The following is a 25,385-nucleotide window of genomic DNA, read 5'->3' on the forward strand; positions in this document are numbered from 1 at the left end:
GTATCTAATCTATGGTGTAAGTGTGGGTGGTTACACATTGTTCTATGGCCACACCTAAAATGACGTCTTACTAATCTTAGCATAAGAAGTGGAATGGCGAGGCGCTGTCTCTTTCTCCCTCTCCTTCTTCTCTGGCTCTGCTGTACCCGGATTACTAGTGGTGAGTTGTAAGACGTAGCTGCTTTGTTCCAGCTTAAATTTTGGTATCAGGGATGAATAAAGCTTGATTACCTCGAAAATAATAAATAAAATAATGATAATTTAGCAGTCATTAAAATAATTGTTTTTAGCCTCAGGTCATTCACTCTATGCATGAATGCTTTTGCTGAAATAATGAACATGAAGAATGAATAATTGTATGAAGTTTTGATAGGCTCTGTGGTTCTCAAAAACAATAAATAAATTAAGTATCCAGCAGCTACTAAATCTACATGTTAATGTTTTACATTCTTTCTAGTATACTTATTTCAATAATAATTGTGTTTGTGTTTATGTGTGCATGTATATAAATGTACTGAATACATAAACTTTACATTCCTTATAGTACATATGAAGTAATGCCGTGTATTGCAATTTATAAAAGTGATGAGAGAGCCTGTCAGCCTGGAATAGTACATCCTTTTTAACTTGATCTTTGCACTCTTGATACGCACTTGTTTTTTATACTTCCTCCTGTGATTATAGTTTATTCATATCTTTTTAGGCCAGATTAATGGAACAGTCATTTTATCTCGATTTAATTCCACGTCGAGTTCTTTCTCATCCGGGATAGTCAGAGTCTATTACAATGGCTGGGGTAACATCTGTAATGATGCGTACTTTCATTATGTTGAGGCCGTTGTCATATGTCATCAGTTGGGATTTGATTCAGAGATTTCTTATTCTACCTCTGGGCAGAACACAATGTAAATTATTCGAAATGTTGGTATTTTATACTAATTAAATTTATTGTATGCTTTAATCTCAGCCATTATAAATTAGCCTAAATGCTTTAATGTGTACTTATTTTTCCTCATAATTTTTGAAATTGATCTATCTTACAAAATTTTATTATATGAGAGGAATATTAGGCAAATTTGTCTGTGGAAAAGTAATTGGTGAAATTTTATATTGATGATAATTACTTTTTCTTATGTTTTGCTACAACTTTTACTATGCAAAAATTGGGTGAGATTATACAGTACATCTTGATAATGAATAGCTTATTATAAATATATTTTAACTTACTTAATTACCACCTCAAATTCTGTACTATCACATTTTTCTACATCTAATTGTAATTTTTTCTACATTTAAGTGTATGCATTTTTTAACTGTTGTATTTCTAACTATTATAATAATTATTATTAATATTAATTAACAACAAAGAATAATAATAATAATAAATTACTAAAGTCTGTTTTTACAGATATGGTACAGATTATCTACCTACAGTATGGCAAGGCTTAGATTGTGGCAGTTATTTTCTCTCAGTGTCTCAGTGCTTCTATTCCACTGAGATTGATCACCAATGCAGCTCCAATAGTCAAGATGTAATAGTCCAATGTTGTAAGTCTCTATTACCTTATAGCCCGTAATTTTTGGAGGGAGTAAATTTTGACAACAAATTGCTAATTTTTTGAAATTGCTAAATTTTAGTGTTTGGCAAAATCTAATTTGTCAAGTATGCATAAAATGGTTCAAAATGGCAGATTATATCTATTAAAACGCCATATTTTTCCCCTCAAGATTACAAGCTGCATGTATACAATAATTATTTCAATAAATATAATCTATTTCTTTAGCTAGTACTAAGATATGGGATAACCCATTCCTTGGAATGATACGTCTACAGGGAGGGTATTACTCTAATGAAGGTCGTGTTGAGCTATACTGTAATGGACAATGGGGAACAATATGTAACAATGGGTTTGATTCTACTGATGCCAACACACTCTGCAGGCAACTAGGATATGATACTTGTGTCTCGTATACTTCCTCTTCGTAAGTTACCTTATAGTACTTTAATTTGGTGGAGTTTTATTTTAGCGATTGTACATTTGCAAGCAGATTTGCCAATATTAAAACCGCCAATCATTAATGCGCTTGCTCAGTAATGCATGTGTATATACGCAATAACTCGCCAATTAAAAACTGCCAATTACAATTTATAACAAAATTACCAAAATTAAGCACCCCCAAAATAAAGTGCTATATAATATTGAGTTAGTGGTTGATTGCTATTTTTTGGTATTTTAGTCGTTATAATCTGAGTCAACCAGTGTGGAGTAATAATATGTACAGTGTTTCAGGGACTGGTTGTTTTGGTGATACTAATGCTTGCCCACTTCAGTCAATATCTAACTGCTCATCTCAAATCAGTCTTATGTGTGGTTAGTTGTGCCTCCTAATTTATTTTTTTTATTGTTACTTCTATTGTTGTTGTTATTGTTGTTGTTTTTAGTATTATTATATACTATTACACAATTAGTTATTATTCCTAGTATTTTTAGTATGCTAGTATTCTAGTACTTGTCCTCACATGATACATATATTTTTATTATTTATTTTTGCTTGTTATTGTGTTGATCAGTAATGTATGTTAATAGTATTATTTGTCCTCACTTTGTATTTCTATTTATTATTGTAGGTGAGAGTTCACTCTCTATTAAATATGCTGCGACAAAAAGTCTTTGCTCTCAAGTTATGCAGAATAGTAAGTAATTGCAATAATAATAATAGTGATAGTTAAATGTCATGATGTATTAGTAATATTAGTTTAATGTAGACATAATAGCAAAAGCTATGTCAAAAATTTTATAGTAACAAGATTGTAATAATACTTTTTTGTGTTGCCTACAAGTTGAGTTATGATCATTAAAATTAACAAAGGTTTTTTCTTTTTATTATCAAAGATAAGTTGCTTACTTCGCTGGTACTGTTTCGTAACAATGTCACGTCAGCTTTGTTCACTTCTGGCATCATTAGAATCTATGGTTCTTCCTGGGGTAACATCTGCTATGATTACAGTTTTAGAGCCAATGAGTCTCATGTTGTGTGTCACCAGTTAGGATACACTGGAGCCTCAAGCTACTCTAGAGCTGGACTAAAAAAGTAATGCAGTATTTAAAGATTATATATAATGTATAGTTAACTATTGAGGGACTTAAGTTTTGCAATTTGTTTAAATTCTTGAAATTAAATTCATAAAAATCTAGGCGGAATGCTTGAATTCACAAATTTAAATCCACTAAAGTGAACTTTCAGTCAAGAAAATTTGATCCTTCATAAGTTTCTAACTACACAGTATTTGTATTGCTAAATAGAGTAGCTGGTGGAAGACTGGAAGTCCCTTATGATTGTTTTATTTTTAATAAATTTTAATAATAATAATAATAATATTTTTCTTATTTATTATTGTGTCCATTAGTTATGGAATGGATCTATTAAGTACAACTTTAAGTGGTGTTTCGTGTAGTGATGGTGGCTATCTCTCCATCTCTCAGTGTACATTTAATCTGTATGGCTGGAATACTCCTTGTTATAGTGACTCTTATGATGCTACAGTAACCTGCTGTAAGTCCAGTAACCTATTTATAAGTTATAAGTACAGTACTGGTTATTGTGAGATACAGCTTTATGGGCGAATGCAGTCATGCAATTTTTAAGCCTGGTTTAAATTTGACAAAATGGTTAAAAGTGTGTGGGCGATTTGACCTTTTGATGCAAAAGCCTTTAAAGTTTACACAAAATTGGCCAAATTTTAATTTTGTGTTCCTTTGTGTTGCGTTTTATGGTGATTGTAAACCAGGCTTTACCCTACTGTATGGCTAGAAAATTCTGTGGGGTATTTAATTTCGCAGATTTTGTGGGTAACTTCTTAACCACGAAAATTAATACCATGGAAATGCTCACTGCGCATGCGCAGCATGTGAAAATCAATGACTTAATGCAAGTGCACGTGCAAAAACGCGAAATTTAACTCCCTCGAAATTAAAGAATTAAGAGCTTTTCACTAAAACACGAAAATTTATGCCCTCGAAATTTTCTAGCCATACGGTATTTGTGAAACAGCACAAATCTTTTATACATAGAATTACATGTACAATGTAGATATAAATGTATGATTGTTCAGTGTTTCTATTTTATTCAAAAAAGAAATACAGGGATATTAGTTTTATCCCATTCAAAAATTTTTTGTCTAAGTTCATGGTGTGGTCAGTGGTGTACTAATGGCTGTCTCAAGTCTACTCTTTTATACTCACATTTTGTGAAAAGTCTATCGTGGGTCGCCTGTTATTATAATGGGATTATGTCACTAAAATAACATTAACCAGGAAGTGTCATAATAAGAATATGGAATGCATCTTCTACAGCAGATTATATTGCATTTACATGTGTTTAAATGCATGTGTGTACTACAATGTTGTAACTTCATCTGATTAGTTGAAAAGCCAAATGCGCTTAACAATGCTTATGCATGAAATTACATGTACAATGAACATGTAAATGTATGTTGTTTAGGTTTTTATTTATTTGATTACTTATTAAAAAGAAATACAGGGACAATAGTTTTATCCCATTCAAAAATTTTTGTAGAGATTATTCTAAGTTCACGGTGTGAGTGTACTGATGGCTGTCTGAATTCTACTCTTTTATACTCACATTTTGTGAAAAGTCTATCGTGGGTCGGGTCTGTTATTATAATGGGATTATGTCACTAAACTAACATTAACCAGGAGGTGTACAGTAATAACAAGAATTTTGAATGCATTTTGTACAGCAGATTATATTGCATCTGCATGCATGTACTACAATGTTGTAACTACATCTGATTAGTTGAAAAGCCAAATGCTTAACAAATCAATCATTATAAATATACATGTACATGTAATACATGTAGCTCATTATCAATGTGATACTTTACATTGCTCCATGTGTTTATGCATACAGATACTACTAGGATCTGGGATGATCCCTTCCCTGGGATGATACGTCTTCAAGGAGGAAACTATTCTAATGTAGGACGTCTTGAGATCTTTTGTAATGGACAATGGGGGACCATGTGTGTGGATGGATTCGATGGAACTGATGCCCTTACTTTATGCAAGCAACTGGGATATAATTCATATCATAGATACTACCCTACAATTTAGTAAGTATTAGGAATAGTGTAAAGAGAGAGGAAGAGAGAGGGGGAGAGAGAGAGGGGGAGAGAGAGAGGGGGAGAGAGAGAGGGAGGGAGAGGGGGGAGAGAGAGAGGGAGGGAGAGAGGGGGGAGAGAGAGAGGGAGAGAGAAAGAGAAGGGGAGGGAGAGAGAGAGGGAGGGAGGGAGGAAGGGAGGGGAGAGAGAGACAGACAGAGAGAGACAGAAAGTAGAAAAAAGCTCAAAATGAAAAGGTCATTATTTTTTTTTCCTATTATTGGCCCAGTCCTGCTAACTCCAGTCAGCCTATATGGGGCAATAACATGAGGAGCACTGTCAATGAGCAATGCTATGGAGCTTCTAATTCATGTCCAGGATCATCAGTCTCTACCTGCTCTCACTCCAGTGATGTTGCTCTAGAGTGCAGTAAGTAAAAGAGTACTGTATGTGCATGTGTATAGGTTTGTTTGTGTTACCATATACCGTATAGCAGGAAATTTTGGAGGGAATTAAGTTTGGCGAATTTGGCATTTTGATTACCATTCGCCAAAATTAAATCCGCCATTTTGAGCCATTATACGCATGCTCAATGCACGTGGCCACCAATTCGCCAAATTAAAATCCGCCAATCACCAAAATTTAGCAATTTACCAAATTTTAGTCCCTCCAAAATTTTCCGCTATACGGTACACACATGCATGTACATGTAAGTGGTTTTTCCAAGGGAATTATATTTTCCAAAATCTACTAAATTTCCAATTCACAAATTTTAATTTTGCAAATTCTACCACGTGCCATGTGGGTACTGTATTAAATCGATTTTTGTGAATTTTATTTTCAAAAATCCAGAAGAAATTTATGAAATCCACAAAATTTGCAACCCTTTGAAAACCACTTACGTGTATATGATAGCATGCTTCTGCTTTACAATACTGGTCTTTTTCTTATAAAAACTATAAAAAATATCATTTCACATTTCATAATCTAGAGTGGAAACAACATAATGCCGGCAGACAAAGAACGACTCTAGCAACTTGTATGGGGCTGATTAGTGAGTATAGATTTAAAAATTCTTTTAAGTACTATACTACATGTACATGTATATCCCAACTGAGTTTGGCCTAAGAAAGACTGGAATAACTTTTTATAGGAATGTTGGATAAGGATGAAACTTTCACAGGTTCTTAGTCGCCCAATGCCATTGTTGGATCTCAGGTCTTGGGTCTCTCAACTCTTGGGAACCCTGAGAACCGGGTTCTCCCTGTAAACCCAATGGCATACCAAAATGATGTTTTATGACCACTTATAACCACGCAGCTGTGAAATATCAGCCATGCTTTTATGAATATCATTATAAGACGTCATCAGTGACATATGGCTATGTTTTTCAAATTCCAAATGGCTGCTGTCAAACTCAGTTGGGATATAGTATAACTGTATATATTTCAATTGCAGAGCCTCTTACAGTTACCAATGGAGCTGTGACCCTCCTAAGACATAGTGTCGATGGGCCTACGATCTACTCTGGCATTGTCCGTGTGTATGTTAATGGTTGGGGTAACATTTGTAATGATGATAGTTTTGGTCTCTCTGAAGCTAATGTCATTTGTCATCAGTTGGGATACACTGGAGCCTCTAGCTACTCTAAGGCTGGAGTGGAAAGGTTAATATCCTTTATTTGTGTAGTAACATTTTATTTTTTTATATTTTACATACTGTATAGCAGGAAATTTTGGAAATGTTAAAATTTCGCGAATTGCTAAATTTTGATAATTGGCGGATTGCGCCATTGAGCATGCGTATAATGGCTCTAAATGGCTGAATTTTATTTTGATGAATGGCTAAAAACGCCAATTTGTGCCAAATTTAATTCCCTCCAAAATTTCCCACTATACAATGTATGGTAAAATTTATAAATGATTTCAATCATTCAGTGTCTATATGCCTCTATTGTGCTACTTTTAATTTATTTGTGTAGTTTTGGTACTGATCATGTGTCAGCAAAATGGGATGACTTCAACTGTGATGACAGTAACTTTTTGTCTGTTGCTCAATGCACCTACTCTACTGCCATTGATAGTGACTGTAGCTCTGATTCAACTGATGCTACAGTGACTTGCTGTAAGTACATGACATACTGCAATGTATTGTTAGTTATGGAAGTACGTGTACTTGTACTTGTGTTGATAGAAACTTAAAATTAAAATGCTACATACTATGGACATGTATTAGGTGTGCACATACAACAGTAGTACATACATGTAGGCAAAATTTTTGTCAAAAATGACTAGGAGAGATTTCTCCATTTTTATAATTTTTTTTGATACATATACGTGTTCTTATGTTGTGTAAAAAGTTTGAGCTTATTCCAACCAACATTAGATTTTTAAAGACTTTTAAAAAATTGCTCCAATATCAGGCCAAAGTTCCTGTACCATATACAGGGTCATTGGCCAAATTTTGCTAAAAATGACTAGGAGAGATTTCTCCATTTTTATCATTTTTCCTGATACATACACATGTTTTTAGGTTGTGTAGAAAGTTTGAGCTGATTCCAATCAAATTTGGATTTTTTACAAATTTTAAAGTTGCTTCAAATTAATGCATAAATGATTGTACTTGTAGTGCTTGTCAGCTTTTTAGCTCACTTAGCATGCTTTGTGGAAATTAAACCCAGACCTATAGCTGCATGTAACTGTACAATTGCTGTAAGATAATCAATTGTATTATATATTACTTGTAGATTCAAGCAAGTTGTGGGATAGTAATCCTTACCCTGGTATGGTCCGTATAACTGGTTACTACTCTAATGAAGGTCTGGTTGAAGTATATTGCAATGGACAGTGGGGGACAATATGTAGCAGTGGTTTTTATGATGATGATGCTAACGCAATATGCAGGCAACTGGGATATGAGTCTTTCTCGCAATATAACCACTTGACTACAATGTATGGAGGCTCTGTGATAGTGTTGTATTTGTAATTATTTTTGTTTTTTTTTTTTGTCTTAGAGCTCGTAATTATAGTCAGCCAGTGTGGAGTACTGAGATGAGCAGTAGAGAAAACACTTGCTTTGGATCTATGAACAGTTGTCCCTCTCATTCACTGAATGCTAGCTGTGCAATTTATTATAAGACTGTTACTATTTCATGCAGTGAGTTAATGTACATATAAACAACTCATAAATAATTCTCTTCGATGTTTTGAGGACTAATGAAGTATTAAAATTGTGTAAATTTGAGCTTGTTTTCACAAATTGACTAAAAATTTTAAAAGCTATTAATGTAGTAAAAGAGAAAAGTCTGCCCAATATGCCTTCAAGAACATGGCATTCCTTTTGCTCTTACACTCTGGATAACCCGCCAGAGCGATCTTTACTGGCATAGTCATGATCCAGCAGTCTCAGAGTTTGACTCCGTCGCCATCCTAGGGTCATATTAGCACAAGGTTTGCTCATAATAGCTTCATCCAGTCAATTCTTCAGCCTTCTTCTTTTGACTAAAGAGTATTCCAAGCTGCCATTACTGTTCTATGAAAAGTGCAATCCACCACGATGCCCCTGCACATTGCGAGATGTGGTAGTGGGTTCATCATCATTATTCATAATGTGGCAGCACAGCTATAATAGCATTTGTTGTTTATAAACCTCTCAAGCTAAGAATGAATTAATGTACGTCACAAGAGTAAATACAGCAGTGGGTGTGGTAGAGAAGAAAATAAATTCCATGGACGAAAACTTTCTATGGTGAACCAATGAGCAAAAGCAGAAAGCAAGCTTTATTAAAAAATCTGCTGCACATTGCACCAAATCTGTTTTATGAGATGCTTGGTAGCACCCATTCTTTTTTCCAACCAACTTTTGTAGCTTGAAAGAGTTCCAGACCTGCCAAACAAATCATTTTTATAGTTTGCTCCATTCCTTCTTTATTGAATCTTGCCATTCAAAATGGCAGCCAATTATTATGAGTAGGTGGATACCGTATTTTAAAATAATGATATTTATAAACTTAGTCATTCACAGCTCAAAAGGTCTTTATTGGTTTAACACTTCCTAGTCAGTGTTAAACCTACATGTACATGTTCATGTATTATCTTACATGTATATTTTTGACATGTATATTTTTTGTTTTATGATAGAAGAGAACTCAAGGTATCTCATATATGGTAACACTGTCTCAACATGCTCACATAAAATAATAGGTCAGTTTATTATTTATTCTCATTTATATGCTTAGCTGTAAGCTCCATTGTATTGTATGTTAATGTATGTTCTGTATATTATTGTATATTACATTGTATATTATTGTGTATTGTTGCATATTCTTGCATACTCTTGTAAATTCTGTAAATGCATTTATTTTTAGATGACTTACCTGTGGGGACTATTATTCTCACACAAAAGGGCCTCCCCTCTAAATCCTATTCTTCCGGTATAATAAGAGTCTATGATAATGGTTGGGGTAACATCTGTGGTGGCCCTGGGAGTGGGTTTGGTCAATCAGAGGCTAACGTGGTATGTCACCAGTTGGGATACACCGGAGCTGCATCTTATTCATATTATGGAGAAGCTGGGTATGATTTTATAATTAATAGACATGATTATTAATTTTATCAATACTTATACTCTATAGTTATGGAGAAGATTCTCTTTATACTAAATGGGGTAATCTCAGTTGTGGTAGTAATGATGGACTATCAGTTGCTCAATGTTCTTATTCCACTGTTATCAGTCCTGGCTGTCAGAAAGACTTTTATGATGCTACAGTCTCCTGTTGTAAGTCATAACATTAATAAATTTATTATTATTATTATTATTAACATCGTAATGTCCATTGCACAATTTGAATTGGCTTAGAATTTTACTCTCCATAAAAAGAGCATTTTGTAAATTGTAAAGTGGGGAGATTTGAAAAAACTTTAGATATACATGTACTTATATCTCAATTTTTAATACATTTATGTGTGCATGTGTATGTGTTCCACAGATAGGACTAGAATCTGGGACAGTTCAGTGTACACTGGAATGATACGTCTACAGGGAGGGTATTACTCTAATGAAGGTCGTGTTGAGCTATACTGTAATGGACAATGGGGAACAATATGTAACAATGGGTTTGATTCTACTGATGCCAACACACTCTGCAGGCAACTAGGATATGATACTTATTACAAATACAACAATTTATCAATGTTAGTAATAAATTTGTCCTTGTATATCTTTTGAGATATCTTTATCCTTATTTTACAGCACTGCTGCTACTAATAAACCAATATGGGTCACCAACATGAAGAGTAAATCCAGTGATACTTGTTTTTCTTCAAGTAATTCCTGTCCAACTGAACCAGTTACTACATGCTCTCACTCTAGTGACGTTACCCTCTCGTGTGGTGAGTCACTAAAATAGTAAAATTGATGCCTAATTATTACTTATTATACATATAGGTGAGAGTTCAGAATCTGTGAAGACTAGTACACAATGTTATAATCCAGGTAAACCTCTATCACTAACCATGTGTATTTACTGTTACACTGCTTATAGAGACTGCTAGCCGTGGAACAGTAGTACTATATCAAAGAGGGACTGCTTCAAGCTCTTATTCCCATGGTATAGTGCGGGTATACTTCAACAGTGGATGGGGAAATATATGCGACTACTCTTATAGCCAGTCTGAGGCCAATGTTGTTTGTCATCAGTTAGGATACAGTGGTGCTTCAAGTTATTCTACAGCTGGAGATGGAGGAACCTATGGGACAGACCCCAGTGCAACTAAATTGACTAATTTATATTGTGCTAGAGGGGAATACTTGACATTGCTACAGTGCTCATATGTAAATACTACTATTAGCTTATACTGCAGCTATGATTCACATGATGTTACTGTTCAATGCTGTAAGTACAACTATACATTAATGATAGCATTAATGATATTTCATAGACTCCACAAGGATCTGGAATGCTAATGTATTCTATGGTATGATCCGGCTTCAAGGAGGCATTTATTCAAGTGAAGGTCGTGTTGAGATATACTGTCAAGGCCAGTGGGGAGCTATCTGTAGCATTGGCTTTACCTCAAGTGATGCTAGCACTATTTGCAGGCAGTTAGGATACACTGACTATGAGAGCTACAACAATTTATCTCAGTAAGCATGCACTATGAAACACTGGAAACCCCTAGCTATTATAATTTATTATTTAGACCTACTGATAGTAGTCAACCAATCTGGGCTGGTACTAGCTCAAGGTTTTGCTATAGTGTCTGCTCAAATTATACTTATTGCTCTACCTCACATCAAATCTCAGTTTCGTGCGGTAAGACTACACAGTGCCTAAGTTAAATGTTTCATTTATTCATTTATTATAGTATACTCTTTGTCATCGAGCAACAATTTTGCTACAGTATATAATTGTAGTAATGGTGCTATTGCTACACCTACAGATTCATCATCAACAGATAGCACTATTAGTCTTACAAAAGTTCTAAGTGAGTATCATTTTATGCAAAAATAATGAATATTATATACTACTTGTTTTTATTTCTGTAGTTATTGCGATTTCTGTTATGATTGCCATTGCTGTTCTAACAGTCCTAACAGTACTTACTGCACTATGTGTTGTGTTTATTGTTAGAAAAAAGATACGGAGAAGCAGTGCCTCTGGTACAGTGAGGTATACAACAGTTGCAGTTGAAGATGCAGATTCAGAACAACCTATTGCATTACCACAGTATCAGTATGCAGCATTGCCGTGTCATGCACCACAGCAGCAGCAGCAAAGTACTGCTCCAGTACTGCTCCAGAGTACTGCTCCAGAGGAACAGCATCAACCAGAGGAGGAGAGTCCAATGGAACTAGCTTCATCTAAAGAGGCTGTTGTTGAGAAGTTGGATGAAACTACAGGAGATAATATTTCCGAGGACAGTTTGATTCTAAATGTATCTAATGAGCAGGAGCTCCTACTGAAATCTTGATTATCACAGCAATCATACTTTATGTGCTCTATATATTTCTGTCATTTGTATGTAGTGGTCTCTTATTGTTAGTTGCTATTATAAAGTTCTTGCAGTTGCAAGCTACAACTTATATTATTATTAATAAATGTATATCCTGGATTCTTTTGAAAGGTTCATGTACTCAACATATAATTAGTATGTGCCTAGCTGTTTTTGTCTTTCTATAGAAAAGAAATAAGAAAATTGCTTGAAGAGACTGAAATGCATTTTTTGTATGCATGCACCACTGTGTCATGTATTTTTTATTTTTAAACACCACTTTCCCTCTCCTCATTCATTGGAGCTGTAACAGATTTATTATTATATATCATTACTTTTTACTCATCTGACTTGTCATGGTCATCTCATTACTCCAAGATCTGTAAGAGTGCATACACTTCTCTCCATCTAATTAAGTGAACTCTTACTTCTTCTACAGATGTCTCCCTTAAGAGGAGCCTTTACTTGACCCATGTTAGATCAAAGCTCTCTTACTGTTGTCAATTATGGAGTCCCCGTACTATTAAAGATATTATTGTATTAGAGAGGATCCAACGCCGGGCATCTAAATATCTACTTTCTACCTCATCGCCATCTTATAAAGACCGTCTTATCGAGCTACACCTCCTTCCTCTGATGTACTGGCTTGACTTCCAGGACATTTTGTTTCTTGTCAGAAGTATACTATTCCCATTTGATAATTTTAATATCTTCTCCTATGTGTCCTTTTGTCCACCAGGTTCTAGATCTGGCTCATCAGGGAAACTTTATTGTCAGTACCATCGACTGTCCACTACTCGCCACTTCTATTTTGCAAGGGTAGTCAGGCTATGGAATAATCTCCCTCAAATAGACCTATCAAAGTCATTCAACTTAATTAAGAAACAGATTTATAATTATTTGTGGTCCCATTTTATGTCTAATTTTGATCTTTCCCCCCATTCTTATCATTTTGTTTGCCCATGCTCTTCATGCTTTGTTTCCTAATCTGCAATTATTTTTATTTCTAGGCAAGGCATTCATTTGCTTTAGCCCTTCAAAGTTCTCATGTCAGTTTTCTTAGTTGTCTGTATATAATTATTGCCATTTTTTGAAAAAATCAATTATTATTATTATTATTATTATTATAACATTTTACAATACAGATTGATCATCACTGTTTTTCACTGTCATTATTGCTGATTAAAATACAATGTCTCGAATGAATGAGTCTATCATGATGCAATCAATCAATGCTTTCATCAAGAATAATGGGTGGAGAAGCACATCTCTGTATGTACAAAATGAAAATATAATGATAACAAACATGAAAGCACAATTACATGTGCATGATTGGTACAAGATAAATGATGGTTTTAGGTACAGTAAGTGTGTGTGTGTGTGTGTGTAGGTGTTACATGAAAGCATAATGTTGACATGTCATTGATCATTGGTTTTTGGGAGTATAGGTGTGTGTGTGTGTGTTTAGTGTTATTATTACCTTCCTTGACCTTATTTCTAGTGATGCACCGATACCGACACTAATATCGGTATCGGCCCATTTTTATCAAAATCGGTTGATATCGGTATAGCCAAAATAAGTTACCGATATAAGAACTGTTGATGAGTATAATAATTCTTTAAAAAATACCATAAAATGACATGAAAAAAACAGTTTGAGTACATAGAAATCAGAGATGCTACAGTTTTTAAGAAAGAACCTACCAATTTTTGACTATAAATATTAATGACACTAATCAACAATTGTTTTAAGGATAACAATTGACTATTTTCATTCTTAAAAACATTTTCATAAAAGTATCGGTATCGGCCATGTTAATGCAATTTCCACAAAATAATCGGCTGGTTAATATCGGTTTTGAAAAATTTGTATCGGTGCATCACTACTTATTTCATCTAAAACAGCATACTGGTGTGTTGCTAACTCTGAATCTGGTGTTGCCTATCAAAAATAACCAAAAACAACAACAATAATAATAATAATAACAAGAACAACAACAATCATTATTACCTCATCAGGTTCTTCATTGGGAGCAAGAGGCAGTGGATCCTGCCAAGAGAAAAAGAATTGAAAATTCATAATAATTAAAATGGTCTATAATTACAACAAGGAAATAAAAACATTACAAACGGAAAAGTAGTAGGATTAAATTGGGAAAAAGTAAAGAAACAAGAGGGTACTTGCAAACTGGTGTGATAAGAAATCCTGCATGAAAGATACAGCCTTCATGACTGCTATGCTGTGGGACTTGGTATCTTTGGCAGGTTCATGCAGAATGGTGTAGGATTTATTATCACACCAGTTGGCAAGTACCCTCTTGTTAAATATATTCATGCTGATCATGTGTGCATAAACTAAATTTTTAAGCCCCCAGATTGTTCTTATAACTGATTTTACCCACGCGTAATGTATATATATATTATATGTCACACTTACATTCCTTTTATACGCGTTGGTTGAAATATCAAGCCTTAGCAACCACCAATCCACGTCTTACGTACATGTAAGTGGGGCTGCTATTGGTTCAGCATAAGCTAAAGATGGTGGGAGTGCTTTTGCTTGAGAGAGAGCCTATGATGGCCTTTGATACATAGGGTCCTGCAGGATTACAATCAGCAGGCCAATGTTTTTAATTCATTAAATTTACACAGATATCTGTGAGATGTGTATCTTCAATTCAATTGCATATATTTTATACACCAAAGTAGGGATTTATTAACCGAGTGATGCAGTTGAGAGGTTAATAAATGCCATAAAAACCGATACTGAAGTGCTGTATAACCAACTTCTACCATGACACTTGAAAAACAACTACCAGCTGCAGATAACAAGACATATGAATGCAACATATCTAACAGGCTAGGCAAGTAAAAAAATCAATCAAGGCTGAATACAAATGATATCAACTATCAAGCATATGCATAGAGTGCCGATTAATTTAATTTAACGAGCTGGAATATAAAAAATAATTAACCTACAATACTGCAATTTCATTGGTCAATTGCAAGTAGGCATCGTAGAAACTATGAATACAATTTTTACATGTGTACATTACCTGGTCTGTCTGAAAAGAAGTCTCTACATTACCGTAGTTTTCATTAACAATGTCTGCTGAACTAACTGGTGAGCTCTGGAGAGAGAGAAAGAAGAGGAGAAGAAAAGGGGGGAGAAATGGTATGAGTAAATAAACTGAGCAGTCAACATATCACATATCTCTTACTTCAATTGTTATTCTAGACACCATGCTAGTGTCAATTAGTCTGTGTAAATAATAGAATGCAATAATTATGTTTATATTGTTATTCTAAACTCACTTAAGACCCTTTACTTTGTTGACAACTAAAATTAGAATTAAGACAAACATGACTAGATAAAATAACTTAGCTCGATACTTCCAAATTTCCCTTCCCCTCTAACACTTAATCTCAGTCAGTCGGTCACTCTCTCTCTCTCTTTCTTATAATTACCATTTTGTATGTTACAGGATGTCCGATTATTCTTTGCTTTATACATAACAGCATATATAACAACTGCTATACAAAGCAGGGCTACTCCTCCAAAAACAACTAAAGTAGTATCAGTACTTGTCCAACTACTTCTACCACTTTCTCCACCTGTTCAACAAGTATTGTAGTGATATGGTACATGAATTGGTTTATATATTACTTGGAGTAACAGAAGGAACGGGAGAGGAAAATGGATAAACAGTATCTACCCCAAAAAAAAGAATGACAGCATTACTTTCTCATGTTACTATACAACACATAAAAGACATGGGGGAAATTGAGAGAGAAAGAGAAGAAAGTTTGACTTACATGTCATTACACTAGATAAAATATTTGATGATGATGCTTGTGATACTGATGAAGAGGTCATCGGATTGCAGTCCTGAATAGCTTCTATAAAATAAACTAATAAGAATTGACATTAATTATACATATTATACCTGAATTATCAGTAATGTTAGTATAGTCTGTAGTATCAGAACCAAACCTGTCTGATACATTAACAGCAACTGACCACGTTGAATCATGAATCAGTGATGTAATTTTAACACTGATTGATATCAACATGTTAAGTAGAACAACACTATCATCAAGTATACTCATATTAAGTTGTGATGAATTGAGTTGTGTCTGACAGTAATCTCTTTGTAATAAAGTATATGTATCATTGCTTAAAATATCACATGGACCTGTAACCTATTTGATAATAATAATAAAAATAATAATAATTAGTTGTAGCTGTACTTACATTGAATTCAATGGTATCATTAATAACAGCCAATTCATTAGATATTTTAGAACCTATAAAGTATAACCAATAATAATTATAATAATAGTTTTACTCTACCAGAAATCAAAGTGAAAATTTCCTTTGCCATTGTTACATTAGTAAATCCATAACTTAAACTACCTGCTACTCTTACTCCCCATTGATATGAAGTACATTTAGCATAGCCATTAATATTAGCAGATGATATTATGACATATGTACTGTTAGTGATGTTTATATCAGTTACTGTCAGTGAACTATTAGTCGACTCCATTATCATTATATTATATGTGAATGATACATCATCTTCATTTACTGAAGGAGGAAGAGAAGGAGTTGACCATGACAACTTAACAGTATCATTGTCTCTTAACTCGTGGGATAATGAAGAAGGAGGTCCTAAAAGAGACAGTTATTGAATTTATTAAAATAATAATGTACCAAAGGCAATCAGTTGAATTGATTTCGTTGCAATAAACTCCTGTACATCATCACTGAGGAGACAGTTAAGACCTTTACACATCCCACATTGAATATAATATTCAGAATTATTAGGCATAATTTTGAAAGAACCATCAAGGCTTACACTTATACCAGGTGGCTTATAATTGAAACAATTGTAAGCAGTTCCACTGACATTCCAATAAAGCACATAGTCTTGAGTAAAACCACCAATAGTGCACTCATAAGACAGTGTTGTTCCAACAGGTACAATAAAACTGTCATTAGGACATATTCCAGTTAGTGATACACCTGATCTAGATACTGTTGAACAAGAATCCACTGAATAAATAGCGAGACTGAGAGACAGAACACTAATCAGCATCTTCCCGAGCATCTTCCCCTGCTTCAGACAACTGCACCCGACCTCCCCCATAGCTAGCTACCGCTCGCAGCCTCGCAATTAATATCTATGAACGATCCCTCCCACTTCAGGGACGTGCATGCTCTCACGAGTGCTCTCATCATGTTGAGCAGAAAGAAGAGAAGAAAACAAGAGAGGCAAGAAAGGAAAGCCAGACGACATGACAGATACAGGAAGTTAAGAGGATTATCCGTCACTGAGCAATCTAGAGTCGTGACAGAAGAAAAAAAAAGACCAGAGATCCCTCCAGCCAAGAGGAAAAGACGTTTAGCTTCAAAGAAACAAACACAAGGGAAGGCTGTAGTAGAAGATAAAGGGATAGAAAAGGAGAAGAGAGAACTCAAGAAATTAGAGAAACTTTTGTCGATTAAAGAGAGAAGCAGAAAAAGCTTCCAAATGCATTCATACGTGATGGACTGGATTGTATCCTTTAATTACCATAAATTTAATAGTATTAATTAATGGGGTGGAGTGGCATAGGACCATAAATCCATAGCCGTGTAAAAGTAATTACGTTAATATTTAACTCGTATAGCTTTGTTTAGCATAGAGTCATGTACATGTACTGTACATATATAAAAAAAGATGGCTGATCCCAATTTCTTATTGTTATGGTTATCATCTAGAGATCCTTAACTGATGTATTTAAGATGTTCTTGATTTTGCAAGATACACCAACAGTGAAAGTGATAATGACATTTCATCCATTGAAGGAGAAAAGGAAGAGGAGGAGTTGCCTTCTGAAGAGGAGGACTATCAATCATCAATGGAAGAAGAGACAGAAGAAATAGAGAAAGAAGATATATCTTTAGGAGAGAGTTCTGAAGGAGATGGAGACGTTCAGAAAAAGAAGAAAGTTACTTTTGCTCCTGAAACTTTTGTTACACAAAATCCTTCTACATCCTCCTCTATCCCTACCTCCTCTTCATCTCCTAATGTTAATAAGAGGATCCAAGGACTAATGAATAAACTGAATGAGTCTAATATACAGACAATGTTCACTACAATAGAAGAGCTGTATAGAGAGAACAGCCAAAGAGGTAACTGCCGTATAGCTCCAAACTTTCATCGGTCAATATTTTTGTCAAATCTGTCAGGTATTTTTGCTCAACGAAATTTTTAACCCACGAAATTAATTTTAACAAGAATTTAAGATTTTGACGAAATTTTTGACTGACAAAAATTTGGAGTTATATGGTATAGATATCAACATTGAGTGATTGATTGTTTTATTTTTTGCTTATTTTAGAAGTGACAAAGTGTTTTTGTGAGGTTTTTCTCAAGTCAGTGATTCAGCCAATACTTATAAAGGACAAGTTTGCAATGGAGCTGGTCATGCTAGTGACATTACTCCATCAAAAGATTGGGAGTGAAGTAGGTAAAGAAAAAGATGCCCTAAGATACATGTACATGTACATGTTTGGTTATTAGGTTTGACTACTTTTTAATTTTGAGCACTATTGTCTATTGTCACTATTAACTGCTTGTTTTGCTATTGGAATAAAAATTGCAAAAATTAGTACACACCTAATACTGTATAGGGGTTTTATTTGTTGGTATAAAATTTCACGAATTTGTCCAGATTTGCCATTTGTTGGTATAATTTTTCGCGAATCCTAGTGGGATTTAATTTTGCAAATTTAATGAAAACACGTAATTCACGAAATTTATTTCCAGTGAAATATAACCCGTATATGGTAGTTACATGTAGATATGCCATATATCTAATTGTTAACAGTAATTTACTAATCGCAGTTATTAGTACCAACAAAATCTACTGAGAATTGAAATGGCAATAACTTGTACCCATAATTAAAAGTTATTCTAAAGTATTATTTCTTCCTTATTGTTAGGGTTTGCTGTATTATCTCAGCTGGTTAAGAAGTTGAATGAGTTGCTTTCTTCCCCTTCCTATGGCAAAGGTAAAGAATGTGACTGTCTCTTACTGGTCATCAGTCACCTATACAATTTCAAAGTAAGACTATTATGATTTTATATTTGTATATAGTTACCATATTTCCTTAAATAAAAACCTGGGTGTCTATTTCCTAAAATGGTATTTGGACCTCAAAAAAATTTAAATAATAAAAAAACTTTGGCCCAGAGCGGGATTGAAACCCGTGACCTCATTCCCTTGACTTCAGGAACTTTAGGCAGTATCCACAAGACTACTGAGTCATGTCCTGGTTACATTTGCGTATTTATATTTGAATTGTATTGCTACCCTGGCGTTTATTTTCATGCAGTTTCTATTTAAGGATATACAGTATGTGTATGTTTGTATTCATAGGTTGTTCAGTGTGTTCTAATTTATGATATCATTCGTAAGTTATTAGATAGTTTAACTGAGAGAGATCTGGACCTACTGGTACTGATATTGAAGAGTAAGTTCAATCATATGACCAATGACAGACCATCATCACTATTATAATTCTTTTACTGGGAGTTAAATTTGGCAAATTGCTAAATTTAATTAGTTGATTGGCAAATTAATGGCCACAATGCCATTGAGCATGCGTATAAAGGTTCAAAATGGCAGATTTTATTTGGTAAATGGCTATCAAAACGCTAAATTTAATCCCCTCCAAAATTTCCCACTATATGACATTTCCTCTCTTATCTACTAACTTCTCTCTCTCATTCTTAATAGCTTGTGGTATGGAGATTAGGAGAAACGACAGCTTAGCTCTTAAAGTAACATTCCAATTATGTATTTTTGTAATTATTACTAATACTAATAGGATGTTATTCTTGACATACAAACTAAAGCTAGAACTTTAAATGAAGATAATTCAAGGTAATTTAAGATATAGCCAGTAGCTCATATAGCCCATGGTTTTTTTTCCAGAAAATGGCTCCTAAATCACTCCAAATTTTTATTACATTTCCTGATGCATATTGATGTCTTTATGCTGTATAGAAAGCTTGAGGTCATTCCGACTTTAATTTTTCAAGTTATGGTCGTTTTTAATAAATCGCCAGTTTTCGAAAAATACCCAAGGCTATAGCCCATCGTTTTTTCCAAAAAATGGCTCCGAAATCACCCCCAATTCTTATTACATTTTCTGATACATATTGATGTCTTTATGCTGTGTAGAAAGTTTGAGGTGAGTCCGACTTCAATTTTTCAAGTTATGGCCATTTTTAAGAAACGGCCAATTTTCAAAAAATACCCAGGGCTATGGTGTTTTTATCGTCCGGTGGCTGTGGACCAGTTGCTACACAGTTCATCAAACGACTCTCTTTACTTTACGCAGAGAAATTCCAGCATCAATACAGCACCACCATCAATTTCATACAGTGCTGGTACTCATTTTCAATCATACGCTCTGCTATAAGGTGTCTTCGGGGGTGTCGGTCTTGATACAAACACATGTCCATTGACTCTTGTGACTTTAGCCGAGCAGCATCTGAGGCTCATCTCAGTGTTGCACACTAGATTTATTTTATTTTATTAATTTACTTATTTATTTTCCTAACCTAACCTATTTTACTTCATTTTTATCTTCTTTCTAACTTAATTAATTTTGTTCCCTACTTGTGCTGTTTTCTTTTTCTAATAAAAATTCTTTCTTTTGTAAGGCTATGGTTTTTTACAAAAAATTTCTCCGAAATCACCCCAAATTTTTATTGCATTTTCTGATACATATTGATGTCTTTATGCTGTGTAGAAAGTTTGAGGTGATTCCGACTTTAATTTTCCAAGTTATGGCCGTTTTTAATAAATGACCAATTTTTGAAAAATACCCAAGGCTATAGCCCATGCTTTTTTCCAAAAAATGGCTCCAAAATCCCCCCCCCCCATTTTTATTGCATTTTCTGATGCATATTGATGTTTTTATCCAGTACTGCTCCAGAGTACTACTCCAGAGGAACAGCAGCAACAAGAGGAGGATATTCCAATGGAACTAGCTTCATCTAAAGAGGCTGTTGCTGAGAAGTTGGATGAACCTACAGGAGATGATATTTTGAGGACAGTTTGATTCTAAATGTATCCGATGAGCAGGAGCTCCTGCAAAAGTCTTGATAATAATATACTCTTATTTTGTGTTGTATTTTCAAATATTGATATCATGTTCATAACTATTTTTTATAGTTGTAGTAATTTTTCAGCATTGCTAAAAGTTAATTATTACACTATACTAAAAAGATAAAAAATACTGTTTGCATAAGTACATGACCCTAAAAATCATGAGCCTCTACTTGGTCTTAGAGAAAAGATGATCTTCAACATCAAGAGCTACTTCAGCAGCATCCACAGTGTCAGAACGTAATGCTTTAATAACATTGTCCCATGTGAATTCATTGGGTTTACTATTACTCCATGTATAAAGTACTTGAATAAATCTCTCTTTACACATACGATAATCAGAACCAAGGCCATTTATGTAACCAATGTTTAAACCAACTGCTGTTCCAAACAAAAAATACTTATCTTCAATCTTTGCTGCTACCAAGTTAGTAAGTTGAGAGATATCAGGGGAACTGTTCAATATAGATATAGTACCTAGATAATTGTAAGATAATGAAGTGCTACATGTAGTAGCTTACTTGATGCATGTTGCTGCAAGCCATCACCATGATATTCATTACAGAGTGAACAATAAACTCCCTGATTTGTTGCTTCGGGTTCAATTGGTGGATTGAAGTGACGTTTGATTTTGCGAGCTAAATTATTTAGCCCAACTTGAGTGAGAGCTGTTGCTACTGGCTCCCATGATGTATATCCATCTGTACCCGACTCTGGTTTGTTTATCCCTCTCCAGTGTAATATCACTCTTCTTGTACACTGATTAGGGTTAGTGCAAGTGGTCTCAATCTCATTGAGCAGGTCAGTTTCAAGTTTAAGATGGTATCCAAATGTGTACCATTTCTCCTTCAGGAAATTTTCTGATGTAATAATGTGAATCATCTCGCCTAACTCTTGATCAGTATCTAATTAAAAATTTACTTGGATCATGCACAATTATTGTAGAGTTTGTATTTACCAATTGAAAATGATTGACTATTTGTTGATGAAGATGCAGGTGACAAAGGCTGTGCAGCTCCATGACCCTCCAAATAGATCTTACTGACTAATGGTGGATCAACTTGATTGAATGTGACTGTCACTTCCTGGTTACTGTGTTGGCCAAATGAACCATCTCTTGTAAAAATTAATCTGAAGCGAGGAGGATATGCAAGTGCTTCTTCTAGAAGATCAAGTCGTTCAAGCTCATCTTCAGTCACTTCTCCAACTTTCTCACATCCCATAATTTCATAGTAATCTATGCTTTTTTCAGAAATCTATATTTTTGCTATAGATAAAGTACTTTATATTTTTATATTACAACATACATATTCACTGTGTAGATCATCAAACTTTTGTTTCCAACCATCAAAGGAATCTGGTTCAAGAGACAGTGATACTTGGCCATCTCCAGTAAAAGTTATTGTTTTATACGATGTTATCGTGAATCCTTGTTTAGCACATTGACCTTCAATCATCTATTTTATAGAATTTTTAAAATTAGTCTACTAATAACATTAAGTCTAACCTTTTTACAGCCTTGCTGCAGACATAAAAAGATAAATTCAATAGTCAAACAATTGTTCTCACTCTTCTCAGCTCGTGCCATTAGGTATCGTTTGGCAATCCTTTTGTATTGTCTGTTGTGAATGGCAACACAATTTGAGCAAAAATGTTGGCATTCAATTTTAAAGACAGGCAAAAACTTTAAACAGGCTTCAACAGCTGGGGAATGACACTTTTGGTAAAATTTCAGTATGCTGGAGTGACCCTTATCATCAGCTGTTAGTACAGAAAATTTTTCCAGATCTGCTTCACTGGAAATTACAATGTCATGAGGAAAGTATAATTCTGCAGGTTTGTGCAATATTGCATCAATGTGTACCCATACAATAGGAGTGACTGGTACATAATCACCAAACTTAAACTTATCACTGAAGAGACATGCTCCAAACCATACAGTAGCTGACTCTTGTACTGCTCCCTCTGGAATAATGAGAGTCACTCCATACTGACTACAGTGATGCACTAAACCACTCCTGTCTATTGGAATCTGAACAACATCTCCAAAAATATCTATAAAAAGAATAATTATTAAATAGACCCTTTAACTTGTCGATTACCTGCAGCAACTGATATGGGATCATTCCTTGTATCTAGTGTGCAAATAGAATCCAAGCTTGTATCTTGGTGTCCATGGTTTTTAAGATAGCAGTGTGTCTCAGCTGAAAAATCAACTAGCTGAAGGTCAGGCTCTTTTTCTTCTCTCAGTTGATTTAAACCATCTATTTCATAACCAGTAATAAAATTACTATTAATTGAGAGATATGACTCTGTAGTCTCATTGTGTGTCTCAAGCCACTCCGAGATTAATGAATCCGATGATGAGACTGTGCTCAGTTCAACATCTTCTACATGATGAGTCAGTGGAACATGTTCAGAAAATTGTGAAAAAATAATAGAATTTTTACACTCCGGGTTGTCATGGTAATTTTTTTCTACATCTTCTGAAAGATTTGTTAACCGAGATTCCTCACACTGCTGGGGAGAATTTTCAAATCCTGAGTTGTCATGTTCGCTTGAATCTTCTGAATAATTTGTTAATTGAGATTGTTCAAATTCAGAAAAGTTTCTGAGAATTTGGTTAGCATTTGATTCCTCATGATCCCACTGATGAGAAGAATTTTCAAACTCTGAGTCGTCATAGTTCTTCAATCGGGAATAATTTCTTCCTTCAGAGCTATCATCAATTGATAGACTACGCAACGCAATGCAGCAACAATAATAACAGATGAAGCAGCAGCAAAAAGAGAAATTTCCTAATGACAAAGCTAAAAGAAAGTAAGCATAATTTGCTCCAAAAAGAGCAGCTGTTGTTATTTCATATTGTATACTACTATCTGCAGGTGCTTGAACAAGAATGTAAGTAGCTGAACTTGAAGAGTGACTACAGAGTAATTCATCACATATATCAATGTAACAAAATTGAACCATGTTACAATGCGGTGAAAGACCTCTTGTATCATAATATACACGCACAACAGAAACATTAGCCATCATAATGACATTGACACCACTTACTAATTCAACTCCAACATAATATTTTGAAGCTTCAACAATGTCAAAAGAATGAGATGCTAGAGTAGGCTGCCTTGGAGTAACTGGTGATGTAAAACAATATGAAATCATGTTACTTGAATTATCATTTTCTACAAATGACAAGAAATTTTGAAATCGAGTAAGACTTGTGAAGAGATATAAACAAGCTGAATATGAGGAATCAAGTCTTTCATTCGATGTTATTGATACATTGTAATGAAGTATAGATCCAGGAAGTAAATAGATTGGTGTGACGAGTCCAAGGTAATTCAAATCGTATCGAATTGAACCGACGGAAAGATGTTTAGGAGGAAGATGGTCAGTAATTTTCGGTGGTTCTGTGGCTGTCACATATACAGTACCTTCTGGTAACATAAAAAATGTAGCTGACGATACAGAATAATTAGCTTTTATTAGAGCAGAACTATTAGATAGAATATCTCCAACTTGAAGAGAAGTAGTAGGGCCTGCAACTGGATTTCTGATACCCAAAAAAATGACGATAGCAATGCAAGACAAAGTGAGACAACAATAGAAAATTGTACATAAACTTAAGCATAAAGGGCTAGCTTTGGCGAGTCCAGCTAAAATTATGATAAAAATTAACATAGATCCAGATTAAGTATCTATAGAATAACATACCTTCATTAGACCTGTCCATATTGCCAGGAAGATAGACAGGCTAAGACAGCAGAGCCAAGGAATGGGATCCACCCTATTTTCAATTGGCAGTTGGCATGTGACTTTTTGATGCAGCAATGAATACTATAAATAAAAAATAATAGTCTATGGTATTGGTAAAACTGCACCTGAATGCCCGTAGGATGCCTACAGGCCGGCTCGCTACAGGCCAGACAGCCTGAGGCCTCACCCACATCGGCAGTTAGGCCACGTGTGATGTTGAGCAGAAAGAAAAGGAGGAAGCAAGAGCGACAGGAAAAGAAAGCCAGAAAATATGACAGATACAAGAAGCTCAAAGGATTAGCCACCACTGAGCAATTTGAGAAGAAAGAAAAAGACCA

At 34.6% G+C, this 25,385-nt stretch overlaps 5 protein-coding genes and 1 long non-coding RNA gene across 7 annotated transcripts; 2 read left to right on the forward strand and 4 right to left on the reverse strand.

The window, feature by feature from the left end:
- The first annotated feature begins 78 nt into the window (after window positions 1-78).
- LOC105313478 (deleted in malignant brain tumors 1 protein-like) lies at window positions 79-12,203 on the forward strand. The gene is made up of 26 exons (XM_019998990.1): window positions 79-160; window positions 704-905; window positions 1,409-1,548; window positions 1,785-1,983; window positions 2,239-2,372; window positions 2,630-2,695; window positions 2,895-3,093; window positions 3,410-3,555; window positions 4,933-5,134; window positions 5,412-5,551; window positions 6,114-6,176; window positions 6,581-6,788; window positions 7,104-7,246; window positions 7,869-8,073; window positions 8,136-8,278; window positions 9,262-9,324; window positions 9,489-9,696; window positions 9,756-9,898; window positions 10,110-10,314; window positions 10,373-10,512; window positions 10,568-10,615; window positions 10,665-11,015; window positions 11,062-11,266; window positions 11,323-11,435; window positions 11,488-11,607; window positions 11,669-12,203. Exons 1-26 carry the CDS (start codon window positions 94-96, stop codon window positions 12,091-12,093), a joined length of 4,278 nt encoding a protein of 1,425 aa, XP_019854549.1. The 5' UTR covers window positions 79-93; the 3' UTR covers window positions 12,094-12,203.
- LOC109583583 (uncharacterized) lies at window positions 12,129-12,847 on the reverse strand. The gene is made up of 2 exons (XR_002185592.1): window positions 12,699-12,847; window positions 12,129-12,634 (listed from the first exon to the last, which is right to left on the reverse strand). It is a non-coding gene; the product is annotated as an uncharacterized LOC109583583 (long non-coding RNA).
- A 393-nt stretch (window positions 12,848-13,240) lies between these two features.
- Window positions 13,241-16,293, reverse strand: LOC109583579 (uncharacterized). Its single transcript, XM_019999000.1, has 10 exons — window positions 16,062-16,293; window positions 15,931-16,014; window positions 15,782-15,826; window positions 15,583-15,729; window positions 15,430-15,454; window positions 15,336-15,375; window positions 15,171-15,245; window positions 14,126-14,164; window positions 14,040-14,056; window positions 13,241-13,384 (listed from the first exon to the last, which is right to left on the reverse strand). Exons 1-10 carry the CDS (start codon window positions 16,222-16,224, stop codon window positions 13,297-13,299), a joined length of 723 nt encoding a protein of 240 aa, XP_019854559.1. The 5' UTR covers window positions 16,225-16,293; the 3' UTR covers window positions 13,241-13,296.
- LOC109583572 (uncharacterized) lies at window positions 16,226-17,267 on the reverse strand. Its single transcript, XM_019998987.1, has 4 exons — window positions 16,832-17,267; window positions 16,469-16,789; window positions 16,370-16,422; window positions 16,226-16,264 (listed from the first exon to the last, which is right to left on the reverse strand). Exons 1-4 carry the CDS (start codon window positions 17,265-17,267, stop codon window positions 16,226-16,228), a joined length of 849 nt encoding a protein of 282 aa, XP_019854546.1.
- Window positions 17,268-17,331: 64 nt separating this feature from the next.
- Window positions 17,332-21,384, forward strand: LOC100633138 (nucleolar MIF4G domain-containing protein 1-like). Its single transcript, XM_019998999.1, has 8 exons — window positions 17,332-17,678; window positions 17,906-18,295; window positions 18,505-18,633; window positions 19,109-19,230; window positions 19,546-19,639; window positions 19,906-19,949; window positions 19,997-20,052; window positions 21,115-21,384. Exons 2-8 carry the CDS (start codon window positions 18,022-18,024, stop codon window positions 21,236-21,238), a joined length of 843 nt encoding a protein of 280 aa, XP_019854558.1. The 5' UTR covers window positions 17,332-17,678; window positions 17,906-18,021; the 3' UTR covers window positions 21,239-21,384.
- Window positions 21,311-25,068, reverse strand: LOC109583576 (uncharacterized). 2 transcript variants are annotated; one of them, XM_019998992.1, is made up of 7 exons: window positions 25,006-25,065; window positions 23,388-24,947; window positions 22,793-23,340; window positions 22,593-22,742; window positions 22,244-22,541; window positions 21,807-22,190; window positions 21,311-21,762 (listed from the first exon to the last, which is right to left on the reverse strand). In XM_019998992.1, the coding sequence occupies exons 1-7, from the start codon at window positions 25,022-25,024 to the stop codon at window positions 21,455-21,457; spliced, it is 3,267 nt and encodes a 1,088-aa protein (XP_019854551.1). In that variant the 5' UTR covers window positions 25,025-25,065; the 3' UTR covers window positions 21,311-21,454. The 2 variants fall into 2 exon arrangements, with proteins under 2 accessions (XP_019854551.1, XP_019854550.1); XM_019998991.1 differs by having other exon boundaries at window positions 23,388-25,068.
- Window positions 25,069-25,385: the final 317 nt, after the last annotated feature.

This window comes from Amphimedon queenslandica, unplaced genomic scaffold (assembly GCF_000090795.2).
Source record: "Amphimedon queenslandica unplaced genomic scaffold, v1.1 AMPQUscaffold_13296, whole genome shotgun sequence".
NCBI lineage: Eukaryota > Metazoa > Porifera > Demospongiae > Haplosclerida > Niphatidae > Amphimedon > Amphimedon queenslandica.

Coding starts and splice junctions, on each gene's coding strand:
- LOC109583572 (XM_019998987.1), bottom strand. CDS start 17,267: ATGGGGGAGGTCGGGTGCAGTTGTCTGAAGCAGGGGAAGATGCTCGGG. Junction 16,423..16,468: donor AATTTTCACTTTGATTTCTG/GTAGAGTAAAAC, acceptor TATACTTTATAG/GTTCTAAAATATCTAATGAA. Junction 16,265..16,369: donor ATGATACCATTGAATTCAAT/GTAAGTACAGCT, acceptor TTTATTACAAAG/AGATTACTGTCAGACACAAC.
- LOC105313478 (XM_019998990.1), top strand. CDS start 94: ATGGCGAGGCGCTGTCTCTTTCTCCCTCTCCTTCTTCTCTGGCTCTGC. Junction 7,247..7,868: donor TGATGCTACAGTGACTTGCT/GTAAGTACATGA, acceptor TATTACTTGTAG/ATTCAAGCAAGTTGTGGGAT. Junction 10,616..10,664: donor TACACAATGTTATAATCCAG/GTAAACCTCTAT, acceptor CACTGCTTATAG/AGACTGCTAGCCGTGGAACA.
- LOC100633138 (XM_019998999.1), top strand. CDS start 18,022: ATGGAAGAAGAGACAGAAGAAATAGAGAAAGAAGATATATCTTTAGGA. Junction 18,296..18,504: donor TAGAGAGAACAGCCAAAGAG/GTAACTGCCGTA, acceptor TGCTTATTTTAG/AAGTGACAAAGTGTTTTTGT. Junction 20,053..21,114: donor TTAAATGAAGATAATTCAAG/GTAATTTAAGAT, acceptor ACTGCTCCAGAG/TACTACTCCAGAGGAACAGC.
- LOC109583576 (XM_019998991.1), bottom strand. CDS start 24,972: ATGTTAATTTTTATCATAATTTTAGCTGGACTCGCCAAAGCTAGCCCT. Junction 22,743..22,792: donor TGCAGCAAGGCTGTAAAAAG/GTTAGACTTAAT, acceptor TCTATAAAATAG/ATGATTGAAGGTCAATGTGC. Junction 22,542..22,592: donor ATGATCTACACAGTGAATAT/GTATGTTGTAAT, acceptor GCAAAAATATAG/ATTTCTGAAAAAAGCATAGA.
- LOC109583579 (XM_019999000.1), bottom strand. CDS start 16,224: ATGAGTATACTTGATGATAGTGTTGTTCTACTTAACATGTTGATATCA. Junction 15,455..15,582: donor ATCCTGTAACATACAAAATG/GTAATTATAAGA, acceptor TTCTAATTTTAG/TTGTCAACAAAGTAAAGGGT. Junction 15,246..15,335: donor TGTCTAGAATAACAATTGAA/GTAAGAGATATG, acceptor CTCTCTCTCCAG/AGCTCACCAGTTAGTTCAGC.